This window comes from Amblyomma mixtum, chromosome 5 (genome assembly GCF_055824585.1).
Source record: "Amblyomma mixtum isolate Tamu chromosome 5, ASM5582458v1, whole genome shotgun sequence".
Taxonomy (NCBI): domain Eukaryota; kingdom Metazoa; phylum Arthropoda; class Arachnida; order Ixodida; family Ixodidae; genus Amblyomma; species Amblyomma mixtum.
In genome coordinates, this window is record NC_143016.1 from 70134425 (window position 1) to 70159495 (window position 25071).

Below are 25071 nucleotides of genomic sequence, written 5' to 3' on the forward strand. Positions count from 1 at the left end.
CCACCTGGGGTTCTTTATCGTGCACTGACATCCCACAGTACACAGGCCTCTAGAATTTCGCCTCCATTAAAATTCGACCACTGCGGCCGGGATCGAACCAGCGTCTTTCTGGTCAGCAGCCGAGCACCATAACCACTGAGCCACCGCGGTGGCTCCGATGCTTTCTGATGTACCTGCTCTTTCCAACTCTCTTTACGGTTAATTTTTAAGGACCTATATACGAAAGTGTCTGCGTGTAAACTGTGAACACTCGTTGACGTGTAGTAAATGTTGGACTCTAGCGGTAGTGACGCATGCGACACTGAAGTTGGAAATTGAAATTCGATCCCATATGTGGCCGCAGTAAAACCACAAACGTAAAACTGGTACAGTAGGTATTTATTCTGTACTATAACAAGAGGACTGGCGTCAAGAGAACAAGACAATAAGCACCGCTAACGTGTGCCTCTACTGCAAACTATAATTGCGTCAGCAAACGCTGTGTACCCGTGGTAGTCGTCGTGTTATGTGGCTGTGGTATTCTCATTTTATGGCTGTAAATTGTAGGGAGTGTCTTGTTTGTTGTTGTGCTTTATTGTGTATCTTATTTTTATACGGACAAAAGTAATAGTTCAAAACTCTTCCATGTATAAAACTGTGCACGTTCCAAACTGCTTTTCCTCCCGCCTGTTGTTCTGCAAATCACTGTAGAGGGCCAGGGCCTTGTCAAGCTGTCCTTCAGATATCTTAGTCCTGGTCCCTCCTTCTCGACGAAAAGAAAATAAGCTTGACTTGAAAACCTCGGCTTCTTGTATAATACCACAAGGAAATACGATGGAGATGGAACAAGTGTCAAGCCCGTCATCGAAAGTAGTAGAAGAGTGAGTGAAAAATATGCGGCAAGTAACCCAGATGTTTGTCGTGTACTCCGAATCTTTAGATTTAAATAGAATCTACAAGAAACATAAAGGCGCATGCCATTTCTTGTCACTTATTCGTATTAGCAGAAGTGATATACAAGGTGGTGTTGCCAAGTGCAGGCGGAGACAAATCAGGAATGTACAGCGCACTGTGGGACTAAAAAACCACTGCTTCCGAATAATTGGCTCGGTATCACTTTTAAGCTACGCAAAAAAAGGTGTCTTGTGTCTTGAAGTCGACGGAGAGTTTTACCAAACCAAAGACACTACGAAGACACATACCTCCGGGGACTAGGATGCTGAGTAAAGGTACTTATGATTTACAACATCTGATTTACAAAATCACAGTTGTTCTTCGAGCTCATATTAACGCGATCCACCAACTAACATATTTGACTGCATAGCCAACAGGCACAAAAGACGTGTACTCTGCGTCCCAGGGAATCTGTAGCTAAGACAAATCCCGAGGACATGACACCATGAAAACGCACATTACGAAAACAACCACAGAACAAGAGCAGTCAAGAAGCACCATTGTCCCTGCACGTTCGTTCTCTAGACTGTGGAACTTCTCCGAGGCTTTTCGCAGAGGACTCATCTACAACAATCATCGTGGACAGTAACTTCCAAGAATTTACCCCGGATTGCGCAGCAAGGGAAGGAAAGGGGGCGGGGGGGGGGGGGGGCGCTTATGCTGCGCTCTCGTAACATCAGTTCAAAAAAGATGCCCTTCCATTATATGTTTCCGTCGGATTTATATTCCCTACCTCTGTACGAGGAAGGAATCGCAAAGTTCATGCGTCAAAAAGAAGTCACATTTCCCACGCGTCGCACATAACACCAGCGAGTCGAGCAAATCAGCTGCGCGTTTTTGTCCACTCTCACAAATTGACGTGTCCGTTAGGTTTGTCGTTTGCTACACGTTTCCAGTCTCTCACGACGAACCAGTGGAAATGCAATGCCCCGTGTTGTGGTCTAGAAGAGTAGAACCGTCGTCAGATGCCGGCCGCCACGGTCGCTCTCGTGGGACTGCCACCACGATTTCTCGCTGCGGCGAGGCACGGGGACCGCAAACGGCAACACCGAAAGTCTTGCTCCCATGAGCGGGACGCGATGAGTCGCAGCGCCACAGCCACAACAAAACGACGCTGACGCCAGCGATTGCGCCGTGGCGGCGGCAGAGGCCTTCTTTCCTGCGTGCCCTCGTTCCAATCTCTCCCTCTCTGTTCACTTCCGCCGCTTTCGCGCTTCTCGGCAGCGCGTCGGCCGTGAGAAAGAAGGTGGCTTTCGCGAAGGCAGGGAGCAACAGAAGCCACAAACGAAGAGGGGACTGAGAGAAAGGCGAAGCAACCTCCGCAGCTGCAGGGGCGGAAGACGGGAAAGAGAAGAAGGCGCGAAAAGGAGGTGGATGGGAGGCCAGGGGATAGAAAAGGAACTCTGGAGAAAATAGCGGGAGAGCAGCGGCGTTACAACAGCGGGTTCAGCGACAGAGGAGAGACGAAATGATGGAAGGGAAACGCGTGGGGGATCGGAAAAGAGGGGAGACGAAGAAATGCAGACAGGGCCAGACGGCAAGAACGGAAGAAGAGGAGAGAGAGGCAGGATGCGGAGAAGGAGAGATGTGGCGGGAGAACAGGACCGGCGAGAGAGAGAGAGAAAAAGGAAAGAAGAAAGGGACGAAACGCGACCAGCGAGCGGTCGTGCCGTAACAGCAGACGACAGAGGGGCCTCCGCAGAGCTCGGTGCCGACGCGGCCTCACGCTGCCTGCAGGCGAATCCCAGCCTCTTCCCTATCGACCCGGAGACCCGCTCCACAGCCCGTCGGCGGCAGTGCTGCGCGTGCGCCGCCACTTCCCCTCTTTCCTCCCAAAGCCTTTCCTCCGCCGTCTTCTGAGCGCTTTCGGCCGCGCTTTATTCCCTCTGTGTTTGTTTTCCCCGTCGCCACCGTCGTCGTCGTCGTCGCCAGCGCCAGCATTGTTACAAGAGCAGCCCGCCCGGCACAGCAAGGAGAGGAGAAGAGAGGGTGACGTTAAGGAGAGAAGGACGTGCCCTGGCGGTGGTGGCGCCGCCGGTGCCTTCCCCTGTGGCAGGGAGGTAGAGGAGGATGCTACGTCACCTCCTCCTCTCCTCCGGACTGCCGCCGCGCGGGACGAGTAGTGACATCGCGCTCATCGCTCTCTGCCTCGCTCTTCTCGGAAACCGTTCGTTTAAACTAATCTAATTCAGGCCATGGAGAGCCGCTACTCTCTTCTCGGCTACGCGGGCTGCCGATTGCCCTCGCCTTCCCCTCGACCGTCCGCCCGAGCGCCGGCTCGCCGCTGCCTCACAGCTGCTGCTGCTCCTGTCGGGGCTGAAACCGACCCGCCCGAAACTCGAACAGCGAGCCACAGCAGCGAACCGACCTCGGACGCCGGGGCATCGCCGAAGCGCCCTCTACTATCTTAGATGCTCTCGGTTGCGTAGGCAGCTTTTGCCATGATACAGTCTGCCCTGCTTCGTCCTCTCGATGCCTTCAGTGTGCCCTGCCAGGTCCTCCAATGTTCAACGGTAGTCGTTTCATCGCGTGGTCCGGTTTCGTTGGGCGGCGATTTGCAGGAGCACTACGAAATGTGTTCTGCATCTCGCGTATTGCAACGATGTTGCCATCAGAAAACAGGTGCCACTTGTCGATCGAGGCCAACTACTAGGTGCAATGCTACTCAAAATTTTTAGCCTGACCTATTTTCTTCGGATATGTCAAACCCTGGAACCTTCGACGCTATTCCAGTTTTGCTGCGCGCTTGGTACGCTGATTAGCAATAGTCACACAAAATAGTGCAGCTAAGTTTGCGCGTTGTTTTGTTGTGTTCGCAACGCAGCATTATGGGGTACAGTTCAGTGTCGAGCACAGCAATGTAGTAGACACCCTTAAAATTTGAGCTAAATGAAAGAATCGACGGAAGATCAATGTGCTAAGAACTTTTACGAACTTTGTAACCCATATAGATCTACGGTACGTGAAATCCCATAAACCATACCATACCATTTGCAAAGATCGCGCCTGCGTTTTGCCTGTAAAGCGTGCTTTCCTGCTTGTCAGGGTGTATTAGTAAGAAGACCACGTTACAATAAGGATGATGCTAAAGCGTCATGTAGAAACACAGCCGAAGCATCGCTCTTTAAATTAACGATTTCTCCATAAATATGTCGCAGGAGAAAGGAAAAAGATGAGTGTCGATGGACGATGAAGAAGCGGCCAGAAAGCGGCAATGATTAGGTGTACAGAAAAGGCGAGGCAGAAGCATTTGATAAGACCCTAATATTCACCCTCCGAGCCTAGTGGAGTTCGAATCGGCAAAGGAATGTAATAAAAAAGAGATAATCTCATGGAGTCAGCGGAGTCATCAAATAACGCCCTCCGCTTATTGGCGGCTAAAGAGGAACTATCAAAATTTAAGAAACTGTACGCGACAAAAAAGTACAGGATTTATATAAATCACTAATGCAGGAACAAGATTCCACTCAAAGTTTGTTTTTTTTTCTTTTTCCTGACGACCGCGCCATGGTGAGCCACTTCATAGTGATTGAAAGTCGAAAAAAAATGGAAGCCTAATGCAGAGTTAAAGCATAATCTTAGCTAGCTCTATACCTCTATGAATTTGAGTTACTACGTGCAGTGAAGTACCAAATTCTCCTGTTCAGCACATTTACGCCGATAGGTTTTCCCCTGTGAACCTCGCCTGCCGCCCATTGAGCCTAAAATCTGTAGACATCGGCGCTCGATAAACGCAATTAGTAACGTTACTGGGCACCGGCGCAGCCCTTACTTCATCCAAAAATAGTCAACCGGTAAACAGCCTTCCATTCTAATTCCCACTATCAAAACACCAAATCAGATAAAGAACTCCTTTTCTCTCGTCGCAGTTCCCCCTCACCTTCCTAGTTGGGCTGGGCGGCCAACAAAGACAAGGTGTGGCAGGCCGGAATTCAAAGGAAGCCGTGGAGCATTCCCCGGTTGCGTTCGTTCGGGCGGCGCCTATGCCGTTCGTAGCGCAGCATTTGCATATCGAAGGCGGCGCTGCATTGCTCCTGCATCGGCGCCGTTCGCCACTTGTCACCTTCACCTCAATTCAAGCCTGCCCCTATTGTGCACCCTTTCGGCGTTCCTCGGCACAAGCGCAGATTTCGGAATGCTCTCGTTCTCCTTTGTTCGCTTGTCATCTTGTATGTGCCTCCTCCCTTGAACGCTCGCTGTTGGCCGCTTTGCTGACTGTTCCTCGCTCGGTCTGTGTAGCTGTCTCCATCTCCTGTCAGTACGGTCGAGTTCTTAAAGCGGGACAATGACCGTACTTTAATTCTCTTTGTTTTATTATCGTTGTTGCCTACGTAATGCTGCAAGCTGAGCTGCAAGATAAGTTTCCGCGTACAGTGAGAAAATTCCTGCATGCCCAGGCAGGTACTCGTAAGACCCTTATCTGTCTGGGGTCTGTCACGTTCAACCTTATCCTGTGAGCATGCACCATGCAGGCAGCCCCACCACAAACCCTGCCTGGCTTAACGACATAATTTTCAATAAACTGTTCCCCTAATAATTCAGGAGACAAAAAAAATCGACACCTTTTTTTGTCTATCTTGGCTTTCCGGCTGTGTGAAAAATTCTTAGGCATTGAAAGTTTCTAATACCTTGTCTTTGCTTGTTTTGTTATCTCATATTGTCTTCCTACTTAGGAAGCTCTGTTGTGCAATAGTACTGTATTGCACGCAACACGGGGTTACGAGCTCTCTCACCCCGGTGAGAGGGCTTGCTTGGCAGCTGATTGATCGATATAAGATAAAGTCACCAGAAATTTAAAAAGCACAACAGGATTTCAATCAAGACATTTCGGCAGAAGGACCAGCCTTTTCCGAGTGTCCAAACAAGGCTGGTCCGCCAGAAGAAACGTCGTGAATGAAATCCTGTTATGTTTTTATTTCTGTTATTTCTGGTGATATATATATATATATGCATATATAAAAGTTAAGTAAAAGGAGGAACATCGCTTCCTGTCGAAACATTTATTAAGTCGACGATTCGGCCGGGAGCTGGCCTTCATCAGTCCTGATGAAGGCCAACTCCCGGCCGAATCGTTGACCTAATAAATAATTCGATATGAGACCATGTCGTTGCTCCTATCGCTTATATATATATATATATATATATATATATATATATATATATATATATATATATATATATATATATATATATATATATATATATATATATATATATATATATATATATATATATATATATATATATATGAGAGAAGCCAACAGCCACAGAAACCAAGGAGCACAGGGGATTTTTTAATTTTTTTTGTGGTGTTGATAAAGTAAGAATATTACTGAATATGTTGTCGCTTAAAGCTAATTGATTAGAAAAGCAGAAGAAAAAACAACCACATGCCGCCGGTGGGATCCGAACCCACGACCTCCGAATTACGCGTCCGGTGCTCTACCTCTGAGCTACGGCGACGGCTGTCAAACCTTCTGCTTTCGGGGGTATTTATGTTTACAAATAACCTAACTTTGAGAGTGTTCATCAGCGCCACCCACGTGCGTAAGCGGCGGACGTGGAACGTCCTGAGTTACCGCTGGTGTGACGTAGAACGCCATCGAACGGCGAGGGTGGAAGCTGTGTGAGAACCCTCTTATGCTTCCTATGGCGTCAAGGCTGCCAGAACCGAGGCCCTCGCTAAGCAATTAAGCAAACAAGGGAAGGGGATGAGGGGCTCGTTATAAAAATATGAGAGAAGCCAACAGCCACAGAAACCAAGGAGCAAAGGGGATTTTTTAATTTTTTTTGTGGTGTTGATAAAGTAAGAATATTACTGAATATGTTGTCGCTTAAAGCTAATTGATTAGAAAAGCAGAAGAAAAAACAACCACATGCCGCCGGTGGGATCCGAACCCACGACCTCCGAATTACGCGTCCGGTGCTCTACCTCTGAGCTACGGCGACGGCTGTCAAACCTTCTGCTTTCGGGGGTATTTATGTTTACAAATAACCTAACTTTGAGAGTGTTCATCAGCGCCACCCACGTGCGTAAGCGGCGGACGTGGAACGTCCTGAGTTACCGCTGGTGTGACGTAGAACGCCATCGAACGGCGAGGGCGGAAGCTGTGTGAGAACCCTCTTATGCTTCCTATGGTGTCAAGGCTGCCAGAACCGAGGCCCTCGCTAAGCAATTAAGCAAACAAGGGAAGGGGATGAGGGGCTCGTTATAAAAATATGAGAGAAGCCAACAGCCACAGAAACCAAGGAGCACAGGGGATTTTTTAATTTTTTTTGTGGTGTTGATAAAGTAAGAATATTACTGAATATGTTGTCGCTTAAAGCTAATTGATTAGAAAAGCAGAAGAAAAAACAACCACATGCCGCCGGTGGGATCCGAACCCACGACCTCCGAATTACGCGTCCGGTGCTCTACCTCTGAGCTACGGCGACGGCTGTCAAACCTTCTGCTTTCGGGGGTATTTATGTTTACAAATAACCTAACTTTGAGAGTGTTCATCAGCGCCACCCACGTGCGTAAGCGGCGGACGTGGAACGTCCTGAGTTACCGCTGGTGTGACGTAGAACGCCATCGAACGGCGAGGGTGGAAGCTGTGTGAGAACCCTCTTATGCTTCCTATGGCGTCAAGGCTGCCAGAACCGAGGCCCTCGCTAAGCAATTAAGCAAACAAGGGAAGGGGATGAGGGGCTCGTTATAAAAATATGAGAGAAGCCAACAGCCACAGAAACCAAGGAGCAAAGGGGATTTTTTAATTTTTTTTGTGGTGTTGATAAAGTAAGAATATTACTGAATATGTTGTCGCTTAAAGCTAATTGATTAGAAAAGCAGAAGAAAAAACAACCACATGCCGCCGGTGGGATCCGAACCCACGACCTCCGAATTACGCGTCCGGTGCTCTACCTCTGAGCTACGGCGACGGCTGTCAAACCTTCTGCTTTCGGGGGTATTTATGTTTACAAATAACCTAACTTTGAGAGTGTTCATCAGCGCCACCCACGTGCGTAAGCGGCGGACGTGGAACGTCCTGAGTTACCGCTGGTGTGACGTAGAACGCCATCGAACGGCGAGGGCGGAAGCTGTGTGAGAACCCTCTTATGCTTCCTATGGTGTCAAGGCTGCCAGAACCGAGGCCCTCGCTAAGCAATTAAGCAAACAAGGGAAGGGGATGAGGGGCTCGTTATAAAAATATGAGAGAAGCCAACAGCCACAGAAACCAAGGAGCACAGGGGATTTTTTAATTTTTTTTGTGGTGTTGATAAAGTAAGAATATTACTGAATATGTTGTCGCTTAAAGCTAATTGATTAGAAAAGCAGAAGAAAAAACAACCACATGCCGCCGGTGGGATCCGAACCCACGACCTCCGAATTACGCGTCCGGTGCTCTACCTCTGAGCTACGGCGACGGCTGTCAAACCTTCTGCTTTCGGGGGTATTTATGTTTACAAATAACTTTGAGAGTGTTCATATATATATATATATATATATATATATATATATATATATATATATATATATATATATATATATATATATATATATATATATATATATATATCACCTCTTTACACACATGAATGTGTCTCGTGTGTATGATTATTCAATTATTGTGTCTTTCAATAAGCGCAATAAATTACGAATACAAGAGACTTGAGCAGCTTCTGTTGCGTTTTGAGATTTACGGCGACATAACTGAGTAATATTTCTGACGCCGAAAACACATTAAACTACTGAACCTTGTTCACTTCAGTGCATTACACGTTGCCCCCAGAATTTATATACAGGTCAAGTTCTCATAGTCAGTGACTGTACTGACATATAATTGGAAAAGTGGTGGTGGTGGTGGTGGTGTGACACTTTTATTGGAACATCCTTTCTATTAGGCGTTCAGTACGTCCTGGGCTAAGGCGACGAGGGCACGTTGCAGCCTCAGATCCAGGGAGGCGAGCCAGATGGGCCACGGTGGGGGGGGGGGGGGGGGGGGGGGGGGAGGATAGGCGGGGGACTAGAAGGCTGCGTGGCACTGTGTAGGGCAGTGTTCTATGTCTGCATATGGGTGTGGACAGTTTGGGCATTGAGGTGTGGAAGTGTACCGGTATGGATAAAGTTTGGCTGGTGTATGTAGGAGATTAAACTGTATTCGGCGAAGAATGCGAGCTTCACGGATCGATAAGGATGGGTGGGGTGGTGGCAAATCAGCTAAGTCCAATTTTTGCTGCGCGTAGTATTCGTCGACAGGACGTTTGTAAGCCCTGACCGCCTGCCTCCGTCAGTGGGCTCGTCCATGGGATCCCCGGCGCCCGGTGTATAGTTTCGCAGGCAAGCTGGTGAGCCAGCTCATTGCCAGGGATGCCCATGTGACCAGGGATCCACCGAAGGGTCACCGGTCGTGGGCTTAATGTTAAAAGGGCGGCATCTAAGGCCGATCGGGTAGGGAAAGGGAGGGCTCTTTCATGGAAGGCACGCAGAGCTGCCTGCGAGTCTGTATAGACAACGTATTGGGGGGCGGGGGGTAGGGCGGAAAAGTGTGTGATGGCATCGGCGATCCCGTGTATTTCTAGGGCGAGCGTGGAGGGTGGGGAGGTGTATGGACCGGTTGTGTGAGTGCTGGTTGTAGAGAGGCAAGGGTGGAAGAAGAAGGCTGCTGTGGAGCCAGCGGTGAGATCACTATAAGACCCGTGCTCCGCCCGGTATGAAATAAAATGCAGGTGTAGTGCGCGCTCTCAAGTACCTGTTCTCCATCAATGATTTCCCCACTGCAAGAAAAAACATGGCCTGTAGGTGCTTAGGCTTATTCACACCGCAAAAACGTCCCCCAAATATTTTTCTTTTATTCCTTGACGATGTAAAGAGCGCATAAGTTCCTTTTCATTGGACGCATCGGTTGCTTGTCCGCCACTTTTCTTCTCGGTGTCCCTCTTTAAAAAATAAATAAAAGAAATACGAATGTTGACTTTGCAAACTTGCAAAAAGGGGGGGGGGGGGATATCGGACCGTATTATTCAGCTCTATAAATATAATCAATCTATAGAGCAAGAAACATTCTATGTCTTGTCATCTGTAGCCCGTATACTCAAGATCGTGCGTTCGCTAAACTGTCCGCGTTTATAGTGTGTTTGCACAGAAAGGCGCATATCCTCTTTGCACTCGCTCAAAAGGGTAATTCGGCGACTGATGTGGAGTTTGCAGAGACACCGTTTGAGAATGAACGCAAACTAAAGGTGTAGATAATGCCATGAGCTTCGCTGACTGTCAAGACGAAGTTTCAATGATTGAAGAGGGCTGCGCTGCTTCCTTACTGCGGCCGTACTCCGTACAGTTTTAAGAGAACGGGAGTCATATTTTCTAAACGTTTACCGAATTCTAGAGACCCATGTACTGTGCGATGTCAGTGCACGTTAAAGAACCCTAGGGGGTCGAAATTTCCGAAGCCCTTCACTACGGGGTCCCTCAATGCCTGAGTTTCCGGAGCCCTTCACTACGGTGTCCCTCATAGCCTGAGTTACTTTGGGACGTTAAACCCCCATCAACCAAACCATTATAGTCATTGACTAATTTTTCTTTTACCATATGCTGTGACATCAGCATAAAGTCATCCAACAGCATGATGTCATCGTGACATCAACCAGCAAGGAATGCCATTCGCTGCCGCTAATAGCAAAGCCGGAGATAGTGCCAGAAAAGCAAAAAAAGATGGATCGCCAAAAGGATTCCCTTGAAAAAAATGCTGTCCAAAGTGGCAATTTTCACTTGCCAAACACCAAACTGCCTGACAATGTTCTTTTTAACAATTGGGAAGAGTGTGCGCGTGCAGGAGCGGTAAAATTTTACCACGACGAATTAAACTTTTTGCAAAGTCTTCTTTTGCCTCACTCAATGCTTCAGCGAAACGGCTTTCCTGCGCCGCTCATTGTGCCTCGTCGACCATTTCAAAACCAGACTCTGTTCATCCAGCGCATGTGGAGATTATTTTTTTTTAGATTCTGTTGGCGAACTAGTGCTGCCAGTAATTTCTGATGGGTTAGGTAGTGCATCTTATAAAGAATCGTGTAAATGCGTGAAAAATAGATGCCATGCACGATACACGAAAGCAGAGCACACATAGAAATGTGGGTTTGGGTTTCCTGTCTCGACTACGACTCTCGTACTTTTCTTTTTTCTTTTTCTTCTTTCGTAGTCTTTCGAATTAATGTCAGCGAAAAATTGTGCTCCTACAGTCAGGTTCATTACATTATTGGTCCTTATAAGAGTGTAAATTTTATCCTGCACTTCTAATTACGGTTTAATAGCGCGTACTTTCAAAGACACGCTACCCGCTCGCAAGGAGTGAGCGGGTGATGTCAGCAGTTGGCGCATAGCACGCATGCGTCAGAAAAAAAAAAAATGTTGGAGAGAGCGTCTGAGCAGATTGCGGTTGCTGCCGTGATCCACCTTACCGATGAGACAAAAACTGCTTCTCTCAGCAAGGACAAAGCGCGCGAAAGGCGAAAGCCTTTAATGGCTCATTCTGCCGTCCGTCCGTCCGGCGTTACATCCGGCGCCTTGGGTGACTCATCGCCGAGTGTAGCTGTCAAAAAGTGACGTCATCTTCATCGACAGGGGGAGCTGTCGGCGCGGCGGCGTCGAGCGCTGCTCCGTCGTCAGTCGGTGTGCGGCAGCTAGTGGAGGAGGGTGGCTCCCAAGCGGTGCAGCGTTTCTGCGCTAGGAGGTTCGGCTCAGCAGAGGAAGGGCGACTCTCCGAACACGAAACGGCGAAAGATCAATGAACGCATGCGTCAGCGGCTTTCGCCTAGCGTGCTTTAGGCTGCCAAAGTGCTCCCATAGTTTTTATCCGGCCTTGAGCTTGTTTATATAGCACCGAGGCTGTACAGCAGCCGAATTTCGTGTGCCGTGTTTTTAAAGCAGTGGAACAATTGAGTTAACGAACGACATCGTCACTGCAGATTTCTTGTGATGCTTTTAATTTAATCCTTTTCTCCGAAAGCGGCGAGTTAGGAACACAATGGTCTATTTCTCAGCCGCATCGCATCTCTTTACCGACGTTCACGGCTGAACGCCGACAGGTCACTCACCGTGATGTCAGCGGTATGACGTACTTTGCAAGGAAATATTCGGTCTTAATTACCTGTCTGCGTACTATCAAGCGGTTATAGACGGCATTTCTGTGTTTGCTGCACTTTTCCTTTTTCCCTGCTTTTTCATTTCCTGCTTTTTGCCCGTGGATGACAGAAGTTTCCCATTTTGGTCAGCTCAGCGAGACGGCTTTGAGACCCCTGCAGTCCAAGATGATACCACGGAAACTTTTGACGTAAAACTTCGCCATTAGATTAATGAAACACTCAGCCGAGTAAGCAAAAGGCCTGCAGCTTAACGCATGTACCTTTTACTTTATGAAATGCGGTAGTGCATTCTTTTTTGAGCAGTTGATACCTTCCGGTTGCGCTTCTCGTAACGAAGATTCCATAGAGGCCTGTGTATTCTTCCCGCATGTAAAAATATGGATACTGTTTTGTTCTTAATCGTTTTCTTGGCATTGTGTTTCTGGAGACATGCTGACTGAGTGCCCTCTGGTTTATCGGCCCTTCTGCAACGTAAAAATTTGATCACTATAGCCTAGATTTTAACCAGGTCTTGTGTGAATGACAATGATGATTATGCGCCTAGGTTCATCCCGTATATAGCGTTCGATTTGCGGTTTCGAATAAACAGTTTGTTCCTCGTCCTCCTGTCATGTCCCATTCGCGCAGTACTAACCTTTTTTCTGCAATATTATCTAGCCCGGAAGAACGTTCTACTCTTTTGTCATCATGTTTGAGTTTAGACTTGATCTTCTCCGTCACTTTCATTTTCATGCTAAGCTTTGAGTCGCTTTGTCTTCCCTCGCTAATGACTGAGAAGCCTCTCAGGCGTCTTCCTCCTTTCGTGTGGGACAGCAGAGCAGCATTGACGCAATCGTCATCGACATCGACACGGGCATGAGACAAGCTTTAAAGCACTAGTCGCAGGACCTTACAGACATATAAGGCGCCCTTTAGCCCATGGTACTTACCCTTCGGGGTAGCACAGTGGCTAAGGCGTTCCGCGACTGTGTTGGGCAGGATGCACGGGTTAGAAACCCGGCCTCGGAGGCTGATACCCAGGTTGGAGAGTGGGTACGAAAACGCCCGTGTACTAAACGGGTACACGTAAAGGGACACCTTCCGTAGAACTCCCACTGCGGAAATAGAGCATTCAGAAATACTACTACAAAAGACAAGTAAGACTAATAGTAATGCTCTAACTACAAAAGAAAATAGCTAATTTAAAATAAAAATAATACTGTAACTGTAAAATAAAAAGCAATGTAAAATAAAAAGTGATAATACTCTTACTGTAAAACAATACTTAAGTACAATTATACTGTCTAATTCATATTAAGTGTGGCGTGTTATTTCGTGCGTTGATATGTTCTCGTGTTAAGTTTCCGACATGTATATACCTGGGGAGGTGGTGCATTTCGTGGAAAGTGGTGGTGGGTGGGATTTGATATATTGGTGCGAATCGTTTGTTACTGAGCCTCGGACTTTCATGTTTCATGGCGGTTGAAAGGGGAGAAATAAAAATTTTAGTACGGCGAAGATTTTTTTTTTCAGATTTCCTCGCGCTTTGTTCGGAGAGGCCCCCAGCAGTTTGCTTCAAAGCCTCCTCTTCGTCGTCGTGAACACATTCCAGAGGTCGAAGAAGGAAGGAAAAGCGCTCTAGAGGATAGTATGAAATACAGGTGATGTTCAGCAACCGCAGACCCGTACGTCGTAGATGAAGGCGCTTTCAAACGCCTTGGGATCGTAACAGTCATGTAAGGCAAATGAGCTAAAGAAAAAGAAATGTCGCATGCTAGTCCGTATACTACGTCTGGACTACCCTACTGTATGAAATGTAGTACCCAGTCGAAAAAAGAAACAACGGAACAGTGTCAGAAATACGATCAAATGCTGTGTCGTAACGGCAGACTCCTCTATTGTTTTGTATTTTTCTGTAGTGCTATAGTTTCTTCTGTAGGGCTTTTTTGTAGTAATTACAAAAATTGTGTTGTTACTAATACAAAAGTTTATGTTGTTGCTGCGAGTTCATATGCAGGAACATTACAGAAAATTCGTTGTGACGACAGATAATTTTCTCTTATGTTTTTAGACTGGGTACCGAAAGCATTCCTGTTTGCAGTACGATGTCTTCTCGTTGCTCTCCTTTAACGGAGCTCCCATGAAGGCGCATGTTTTCTTCGAGGCTGTGCTGGTGAATCAGTGGTGGCTCCTCTATTATTTAGGCGAGATCAGATCTGTGAGCTCTAGCTGAGGCTACTACGTCGAAGCGCAAGCTGTATATGGGGCGTTGGTCGGTCTCGCAACGGCTCGAGCGGAAGAGGTGCACGTGTGGAGACCAGTGCAGATTGACCTTTGCCCAGGCGTGCTCCTGCCCAGTTGAAAAACGAAACAAAAAATTTTCTGAAGTACTTGTATTTGGGCGTGTTGGTTCAGAACTTTTCAGGAGGGCAAAGGGGCGCAATAAAAGACACGGACATAGAAGTAGACAGGGACGAGCGCTTAACATAACAATAATACAATAACAGTAATACGCATAACAGTAATACAATACACCAGAAAAATTCTAGAGCTAGGCTTACGGGAGTAGCGCACATGAATCAGCGAAAACTGTAATAGCTTTCGCCGATTCATGTACATACATACATACATACATACATACATACATACATACATACATACATACATACATACATACATACATACATACATACATACATACATACATACATACATACATACATACATACATACATACATACATACATACATACATACATACATACATACACACACACATACATACATACATACATACATACATACATACATACACACATACATACATACATACACACACACAGACACACACACACACACACACACACACATACATACATACATACATACATACATACATACATACATACATACATACATACATACATACATACATACATACATACATACATACATACATACATATTTTGTCATATTTACACATGGAAGTATGTGTGCCCGCGGAAGCGCAAGACAGGGCGCTTGTGGGCGGGCCACGGCAATCAAACAAATTGCAGACTCAGTACAGACAAAATTACATGGTTTGCAATATAAAAGAGAAAAAAAAGAATCAAAAACATATATTGATAGGAACAACAATCACACTTGCACACACTGAAAAAGTAGGTTAAATACATAGATTATGAAGATGCAACAACAACAACAACAAAAAAAGAAACCGTGCTTCATAACACATATCAACAACACCTTCACAGTGTTTCGAGCCATTACGTCAGTCTACCGATTTTAATGTTCTAGACGTAACTAGCCAGGATTTTACTTTTGATTTGACCTCTTTGATCGTCTGCAATGATAGTATTTTTGTTGGAAGCTGGTTAAAAAGGAAGGCGATGTAGAACATTCGACACCTTTTTCCATAGTGTGTATATGGAAGTTTAAACGGCTCTACTTTTCTTAGTATTTTAGGTTTGTTTACAGGAAGCTTAAAGTTATTAGAGAAGCAGTTTCTACTAATTACTACATGTGTAAATAAATCTTGAATGAAGTATACATCAGCTGCAATCATTCTTTCAGCACTATCTAAGGTCTCCTTAGACGTGCCTTACAAAATGTTTGCGGAAATTCTGTGCAGTAATCTATCGATTTGGTTCCTTCTAGACAACGCACATGAGCCATAAACAGTGACACCATACCTTAATAGAGACTCTCCTATAGCCTTAAACACAAGCTGACGCAACCTAACAGAAGTATTGAATTTCATTCTGTAAAGATACATAGAAGTTACACGGAGTCGTTTGATGAGATGCTCAACATGAGAAGACCAAGACATGTTGGCGTCGAGATGAATACCTAGATATTTGACTCTTTCAGACAAGGGCAGTGAAACGCATTGACATCTAAGGCAGAAAGTACCGTGCACAATAATAGATTCCTTTAATATGACCTTTATATGTAGTCCTTCATTGTGCAGTGGAACCACCCTCACGTTGAGCGTTCGTCCGCCCTCGTCATAACCTCCCAAGCAATTAGGCTACATGTGGCCTCCCTACCTCTCTCTCTCCTCCTTCTGTGCCCTAAATGTGGAGAGTAGGATTTCTATTTATCCACTCTGCCACCCGCTCACCGTGGCAGGTGGCAACTGAGTAGAATTTAGCTGAGTAAGATAATTAAATTAACCTCTAACAATTAAGTTTTTCACTAAGTAATTAAGGGTCTTGCGGCTGACGCTGTACATTCCGCGGTGGAATGCACGGCTATACGGCTAAACCAAAGCTATAACAGCTTTCGCCGTAAAAAAATAGTTGCTACGAAAGAACGACAAAACATTCTGTTGTATTTTGCGCGCGATTATATTGTTGTTGTCGTTTGATTTTTCGACTGTGTGTGTACGTAAGTGGACGGGCGGACGAAAGTGAAATCATAGGCGTATAATGCGTTTCATGCGTGAAAAAAGTTCTCAGTGTGCTATCCCCCGACTGCATTACTCAATCAATTCTGATCTTTACAAAATACACAACTTTCAGTAGGAATTACATCGAATATGGTGTGCCTAACTAAGCATGGGTGGAATTACGGGGGGGCGCTACACACAATGAGAATACTTTAACAAGGATCAAAAACCGAAGTAAAGAAATCCTTTTCATGTTGGCAGCACTCGTGAAGTGCTTTTGCGCCTTACACTTTATTTCACTACCAATGAAGTTTCGTGCAAATATATCAGGCAGTCATCAACAGCAACAAATTGCGATAGCCGAGTATGAATATCAACGTGCTACTCATAAAACAACCACACGGCAATGAGGAAGCATAAGAGATTACAGCCTAACCGTTAGTCGGTGGGAAAAGCAAAGTATGAAATGGCTGCAAATCACAGCAGTGACCGGAGTGGAGTGTGTTCATCCATCGCGCGCTCATCGCTGCCTTTCTCGATGCGAGGCGCTAAAGTTTTCTTTTATCCTTAAGCGTGCACCGTAGCACAACGGGAGCAGCATGCAAGCTCTGCTCGGCTCACGACTCCGTCCGTTGTATGCCTCGCTTTTGAAATCAGGAGAAGCCAACAATTCGATTTCTAACTTCGTCCAGTTGCAGTCTGTGTTTTCTTTCTCATGAGTTTTGTATTACATGGTCATACGAAACTTTAAAGTCGACGGGCTCCTTTCTCTGCGAGTTTGTGAGAGCTTAGCGGAGCTTGGTTAGCGCGGCGTGTAATAAACATGACACACCTAATAAATCATCACAAAACAATCGCGAACCAACATACTTCATTGTACTACCGGACCTCCATCGGCGAGTCTGTATCTTGAAGGTTGTGTTGGTGGGGGCCTCGAATTCTTAGATCAAGAGCTGTGAGGAACAGCCGCGTATCTATTAAAGCGAAATAGCGTATCGGCGAACTTTTACGTGCTGGTATTGTCAGCGTGGCGTAATGGATCAATTCGGGATTAATTTTGACCATCTCAGTACGGCGCGCTTCCATTGGACTGCAGCCATCTTGAGAGGGCAGAGCTCCAGACCATAGAAGCACCAGCCACACGCTCAGTAGTGGCCTCCAGGCACTGATACAGTGACACACAATAAAGAACTCCAGTTTATTAGAACAATGGCAGCCCACGAATACGGCATTCCTCGTAGGTGACGAGGCAAACGTACTAAACGGCAAGCATTTAGCCGCCGGATGCTTACACGCTGCTTGATACGTGAAACTTGACATACAGTCGTGTTCGATAGGCACGGCTTAGAAGCGCGCCTCTGGCGGGCTGCCGTCGGCAGGTGGCTCTGTGCTTAATGCAGAGCGCGATTCACTTAGCGCAGCGCCGGGGGGCAGGTGCGAACACATCCGGCGATATAGGCTTCGCTGGATGCGATAAGGGAATTGGCGGCGGGACACCCGGTCACGGCTTCCCGGTCTCGAGACCCGGGCGCCCCCGAGCGCCGGCCCCCGGCGACGCGGAGAGCGGGAAGGGAGGAGGGAGGGCGCGTCGGGATCGATGGCGTTCGCGTCACGTGGGGCCCCATTGAGGCGCCCCGAAGCCCCGCACGCCGACACGTGCTCGGCAGCGCTGCCTCGCACGCTCACACACGCACGCACACGGCGACGAGCCACGCCAGCCGGCGTCGGCAGCGCACGCGCGGCCTCAGTGCTCACCGCCAGCGGCCGACAGACTGGCCCGGAGACGCCCGGAAAGACACCAGCCGATCAGTCGGCGTCGCGGAAACCGGGGGGGGGGGGGGGGGAGGCAGGTTTTTCCGCAGTGACGCTACTGGACCACAGCTTTCGGACGAAAAAAATCGTTATTCTTGTACCCAGGCAAAAAGTGCTCGCGAGTGCACGACAGGAGAATACTGTTTGCGCAGAGCGGTGAAGCGAACCAGTCCGTTAATTGGATGTGTAGAGAGGTTCTGGCGCCGTTCAAGAAAAACTAAATGAAGAGTTGATTGGACGACGGATCGAAGGCTAAAGTACTAACATGGGCGGTGCACTGGGCAGCGCCCATCCAAGCTTTTTTTTATTTCTTCATTATGATGAGGTGCGTGACTGGAGGCCCCCGATAATGCCCTGAGCAGAGTGACGTAAAGGAGAGAGACCACCGAAGACAAGTTGTGAGAGATGAGTGAACAGCATTCCACGCTACCGTTTCGCTCTTTGTTTACCCTTTCGTGCACGTCAGACACACTCCGCGCACGGTGGAGCTCGCTCATTCAACACTACGCATTTCTTCTTTGACAGTCTTTTCTAAGAAGATTGCAACGGAAAGGAACGATCACTTACTCTAGAAGTAAAACACACAAGTGGAGCAAGAGGAGAGCCTATTACAAATACAATGGTGCCTTCGCAGGCAGCACTTCAATCGTCCAACTGTGAAGCAAATGTTTGTCGCAGTCATCATCATCATCAACCTGGTTACGCCCACTGCAGGACAAAGGCTTCTCCTATATCTCTACAATTAACCCTATCATGTGCCAGCTGCGACCACCCTATCCCCGCAAACTTCTTAATCTCATCCGCCCACCTTTTCTGCCGCCCCATGCTACGCTCCCCTTCCCATGGAATCCATTCTGTTACCGTTAAGGACCATCAGTTATCTTGCCTTCGATTACATGTCATGCCCATTTCTTCTTCTCGATTTCCACTCAGATGTTATTAACCCGTGTTTTATCCCTGATCCGCACTGCCCTCTTCGTGTCTCTTAACCTTACACCTAACATTTTTCACACACAAACGCCTGTTTAAATAGCCAACTTCCGTGTCACATTTCAGAACCCGTCCTGTCGCTTCATCAAAGCGACAAACATCGAATGTCTTTCATCTTTTACGGAAGCCTTGTCGAAACGCATGGTGAAGTCTACCGCGAACAAGATCGGTTGTAACATCGTTTCCATTACATGATTAGTGTTCATCAGATAATTACATCAACGGGTATTGTCATTTACCCCGGTTTCTTGTGCATAGGAAAACAAAGCCTTTACTTATTTCGATTTTTCTGACCAACGCGAGACTGTTTCAAATGCGCGCATAAGCTGTAAGCCACACCCATGCTACCATTTCTTTCTCGTGCAGTTCGATATCCAAGGCCGGAAACGAGGTACGGAGTTTAACGTCCCGAAGGCTCATGCGGGCTATGAGGGACGCAGTAGTGGACGACTCCGGAATAATAATGACCGCCTTGGATTTCTTCATCGTGCACTGACGGAAGCAGGCGTGCGTCTTTTCCATTCCGTCTTCCCATCGAGATGCGGTCACCGCTGCAGGGATTCGATCTCGCTACCTTGGGCCAAGCAGCCGAACGCTAAAGGCACTTTGGCTGGTGCCTGGGCCAGACACCAGTCGCAGCTATTTTTTAGAACAGTTCGAGTTCCAAAAGCTATGGATGTCTTTACATTACAAGGATTTCATTTACAAGCACTATAAATGACAAGAAGAAACGGCTGACTGACCTCACCGTCGGTCTATTCTGGAGCCGTGCGGTTATGTAACATTTTCTTTAAAATGTCGGGAGTAATGTGGCATTTTGCTCCTGCGGGCCCATTTTTCTCGCCTTCACTTCGTTACACCAGAAGTGTCAAGGAAGATTTTAAGTCATTTTCAAAAATAACCGTTTTGAGGTAAAAAATATGGCTAATATGGCTTATTAGTATTACTAGTGTTGGCGGCACGAGAAAACCGGTGAATTGTCTTAAGCAGTAAGTTGGTTAGCTAATTTTTAAAAATTAAGTTTTTAATTATTATAGTTAGGCGCCTAGTTGCAAATACAGGTTCGTAGCCGGTCGTTACTAACAGCCATTTTAGTTGAAAACACGATTACCCTTGGCGCAGTGGCTCGACAAAATTCGGCTTTTATGACTTGCTACGCGCACTGGAGTGGTTGCTTTGCCTGCACACTTTACGAAAACGAATGTATTTTGGCACGGTGTCGTGAAATTTTGTTGTACCACAGAGCTGAGGGTAATCCCGTTTTCGAACTGCTAACAGCTGATATGGGTATTACTAATGACGGCTACAAATCTCCAATTGCAACCAGTTGTCTAACTGTCATAGTTAAAAAGTTAATTATCAGAAATTAGTTAACTAAGTTGCTACTTACGGTAATTCACCCGTTTTCTGGCATCCGCCAACACTGGTAATATGCCGCAAGTCAAATATTTTTGCCTCAAAAAGCCTATTTTTAAAAATTACTTTAAGTCCTCCCGTAAGCACTTGGTATTTTCGGTTCATCACGAATCTGCAAAGCGATGGGTTCACAAGCAAACACGGCTTCCAGTGTGATCTGACAAATTTGTTCTCTACCACAGCTCTTTCGGGCAAAACAAAATATGCCGTTGAAGCGTAGCATCACTGCAACATTTAAATCATTTGAAGGGCACAAAAATTGCTGGATTGCCCTCTGTCCCTGCAGAAATGTCCCATTGTGGTTCTAGCCTTCACACTGTAAACGTTTCACAAGGAATCCAGCACAAGTTACGAAGATTTTCTCCGGAAATAAAGTCCGCGATACTAGACAAAATACTAGACAAATACTAGACAAAATTCTTGTCAAGAGGCATTACGAAATCTGTGAATATAATGCTATTTTTGTCTCCTGTTGTCGCATTTGCTCTGTGGTCGCCCTATATAGCTCATATATAACAGCGGTGTGTTTTAGAGAAACGACGAAGCGCTAACTTCGCCCTCAGTTTATGAGCGCTACTCGCCTTGTGCAAGGCAGTGTAACTTTGCTGCGATATGTCAACGACAACGCAATCTTCAAGTCGTATGTGCTAACTAGGTACATAATGAAGGTCAGATCAGCCTTCACAACTTGCAAGTGTAACTACAGGCCCTCAAGGCGTGAAACAGTGGATCGAACTGCCGGTGTTCAGGGCCTCGAAGAACATGTCTCTGACCACGCAGTCATTCCTGCGGTTCCACGCTGCTACGGACACCGGCTGGCGAAGCGCGAAGCCACGAACGTGCACGATAAGCGGAATACAACTCAAAAACGAAGCAGCAAGTTCCCATCAAAGGAGGCCCTCTAACCGATGGCACTGACCTATTTTCATGTCGTCGAGGTCAATCGCCTTGCACCTGCCGGTCAGCTGCGATACCAGGCTAGCCGATGCAAGGCGGTGGAGCACGATTTCATAGTTTCAGATCGACGGCATTGGTTGAAGGGCTTCCTTTGAGGTACATTTGCCTTTGAGTTCTGGAGTTACATCCGACTACAACTGCTGGGACGTCCTGATTGCTATGATGGAATTGCTTTAAAAGAGAACGTCGTCGCTATAAATGCTCCTGTCCTTGTGCCCAGGTGGTGTACCGCGAGTGGACTTGCGCCATGCTGGTGCCCGTGTACGGTCCCGCGGCGGCCGCCTCCTCCGGGCGCCGGAAGACCGCAGACCGCGGGTCGCCAGCAGCAGCGGCAACGGCGGCACCGACCGCGCCGACGGAAGAGGGCCCCCTGCCCCCGCCGGTGAGGCCGTGCCGCCAGTTCTGCCACCGCGTCGAGGAGCAGTGCCCTTACTTCCACCCGGCTGCCAAGGAGCAGTACGCGGGGGAGCCCGTATTCATATGCATCGGTGAGTGCCTGTTTCTATCTCTTCACCGCGACCCAAGTGTGCGTCGTCGACTAAACCGGAAGTGGACGTGAAGTCGCGCGTGAAACACACGAGTGAGCCACATGGCGTGGTGAGTGAGTGAGTGAGTGAGTGAGTGAGTGAGTGAGTGAGTGAGTGAGTGAGTGAGTGAGTGAGTGAGTGAGTGAGTGAGTGAGTGAGTTACTGTGAGTGAGTGAGTGACTGTGAGTGAGTGACTGTGAGTGAGTGAGTGGAGTGAGTGAGTGAGTGAGTTACTGTGAGTGAGTGAGTGACTGTGAGTGAGTGAGTGAGTTACTGTGAGTGAGTGAGTGAGTGAGTTACTGTGAGCGAGTGAGTGACTGTGAGTGAGTGAGTGAGTGAGTGAGTTACTGTGAGTGAGTGAGTGAGTTAGTGAGTGACTGTGAGTGAGTGAGTGACTGTGAGTGAGTGAGTGAGTGAGTGAGTGAGTGAGTGAGTGAGTGAGTGAGTGAGTGAGTGAGTGAGTGTGAGTGAGTGAGTGAGTTGGGTTCGTGAGTGAGTGATCCTGGGAAGCTGTATTAAGCGAAACGGAAACAATTTGTCTTTTCCCGCTCTCGACTCGGCCTAAGCTAGTTCTCAGGACTGACAAGCTGCAAGCATTCGTTGCGTGGCAAATTCCTCGTTGGTGTTGCTTAATTCTCCTCGCAGCTTCGGACCCCTCCTCTGACCTGACAGTCGAAATACTGCCGTTTTACGTTAATATACACCAGTGGAATGGTGTGAGGGGTCCGAGTGTGTCAGCATATGTTGAAGGATGCACATAAAGCCGACACTACGGCCGCAGGTGCAATTTGCCGGCAAACGCTCTCGCACAGCGTGCGGTTGGCGTCAAGCCTGACGTGGACGATCGCAACGGGCACCGTCGAATCTTAAGGTGCAGTTCGAACCCTGTAACCTGCTTGTCGGTGTCTCCGCGCCTCTGGTTCGATGTACCGTATGACCGGCGAAATTAGAGTTCGATATAGTGCGCGAGTTTCTTATATTTTACGTAGGACTTTCAAGAGGATAGAGTGTGTGCGCGATATAACCAATAATTAGAAATATTGTAGAAGAACTTCTTGCTGGGCGAGTTGGTGCATAGCTTTCTTGGGGTGGCGTTGCGCACACGAACAAACGTACACAGGAAGAGGCAGAAGACAGAAAGAGCGCAAATTATCAACTAGATTTATTGCTTTCGCAACAGAATATATATGCAGCATACACACGTGCAAAACAGAATAGGGAGAGGGAAAGAAAGGACAGGGGGGAAGGGGATATCAAGTCAGGCCTGCATAGGTCAGCGAAAGCTACGGATAAAATTCCTTTCCCTATCATATAAGGTGACCGAGGTATCGCTAATACAATCTCCGCCTTTTTCCCTGATGTGGAAAGCTTCTAAAAGTTCGCGGGCTATTTTGCTTTTGCTCTTGCCCAGAATCTTGATGTAATTGAGCATCGGCTCACAACCAGAGCATGAAATGCAATGGGCAGGCAAGTTCGCCCCGTCTCTTTTTCTTACAGATAGAGCATGCTCCCCTGCGCGCTCATTTATGCAGCGTCCAGTTTGGCCGACATACACTCGTCCACACTTGAGCGGGATTTGATACACCACGCCCGTGGCACATTTGACATATTGTTCTGCATGTTTTATTGTACATGCGCTCCGTGGGGCTCCTTCCTCGGCGATCCTGGGGAATAACCCAGCAAGCTTTTTTGGAGCGGAAAAAACCACCGGAACACCATGCCTGTTTGCCACTTTTTTTAAAATTGTGGGCGACTTTGTGCATGTAAGGAAGCACCGTCGGCTTCGCACTCCGCAAGCGCTCAAGGTCACAGCTATGCTTGCCTTTCTTTGTCTTCTGGACAAGGTTCTCGGCTACCGCTGTGATGAGCGAGCAGGGGAATCCGGCTGAAAGCAGCCTGGTGATCTGATTATGGAAGCTGGAATGCATTTCATGCTCGCATGATTTGGTTAAGGCTGATTCTAGGCACGAGTTTGCAATTGCTCTTTTCACAATCTTTGAATGTGCAGAATCAAATGGAAGTAGTGCTTTCTGTGCTCGAGGAGCATATTTCCAACAGACATGATGCGAGCCAACCTGCATTTTTATGTCTAAAAACTGCAATGAACCGTTGGTTGGGAGTTCGTGCGTGAAAACCAAGCCTTTGCCATGTTGTCCAAAAAGAGTTAAAACACTGCTAACTGAATCAGTGTAGGTCAGCGTTTTTTGTTTCGAAAAAACAATTAAAAAATCGTCAACATATCTAAAACACTTAAGAACACCGTGGTTAGTAAGCTCTACATTCAAGGAACTAGGATCAAAAGCAAGGCTTCAGCGCTGTGCAAAGATCTAGATTTGTGTAAGCTTGCAAGCTCGGTTATCAACTGCAAAAAGAAAGCGCTGTCAGTTTTCTTCACGGCAAAAACACACAAGGACTCTGTGCCGTTTAGGACTATTGTAAGCGAGAAGGGTTCTTGGCAGATGTTAATTAGCCAGTTTCTGCAAAAACATCTTGGTGCTTTACAGATTGTTGACCCTTTTTCGACAAAAAACTCCGGTGAATTAGTAGGTTTCTTGGATTCCACTGCTAATATTGGCTACGCCTTTTCCATTGATGTGGAAGATTTATTTTACTCAGTGCCTCATAATGAATTGTTCGCGGCTGTCAAAGAATGCATTGAGTGTTCTGGTGAAATAGGGTTCCAAAACTCAGCTGGGGTTTCTGTAGATAGCTTCATGTCCCTGTTGGAATTTTATTTGCAAGCCACCTTTATCTCTTTTAAAGACAGTTTTTACATTCAAAGACAAGGCATTTGTATTGGATCCTGTGTCGCCCCGATCCTCTGCGAAATATTTTTAGCTGCTATTGACCGTTCCTTGAATGTAGAGCTTACTAACCACGGTGTTCTTAAGTGTTTTAGATATGTTGACGATTTTTTAATTGTTTTTTCGAAACAAAAAACGCTGA

The 25071-nt window shown here is 47.0% G+C and overlaps 1 protein-coding gene across 1 annotated transcript in view; it reads left to right on the top strand.

The window, feature by feature from the left end:
• Mid1 (calcium-permeable channel component Mid1) overlaps nt 1-25071 on the top strand; it is a 141134-nt gene that overhangs the window by 52902 nt on the left and 63161 nt on the right. The window contains exon 2 of the mRNA XM_089544936.1: nt 21819-22086. Within this exon, the coding sequence (XP_089401062.1) occupies nt 21819-22086 (268 nt within the window). The remainder of the gene's footprint in view (nt 1-21818; nt 22087-25071) is intronic.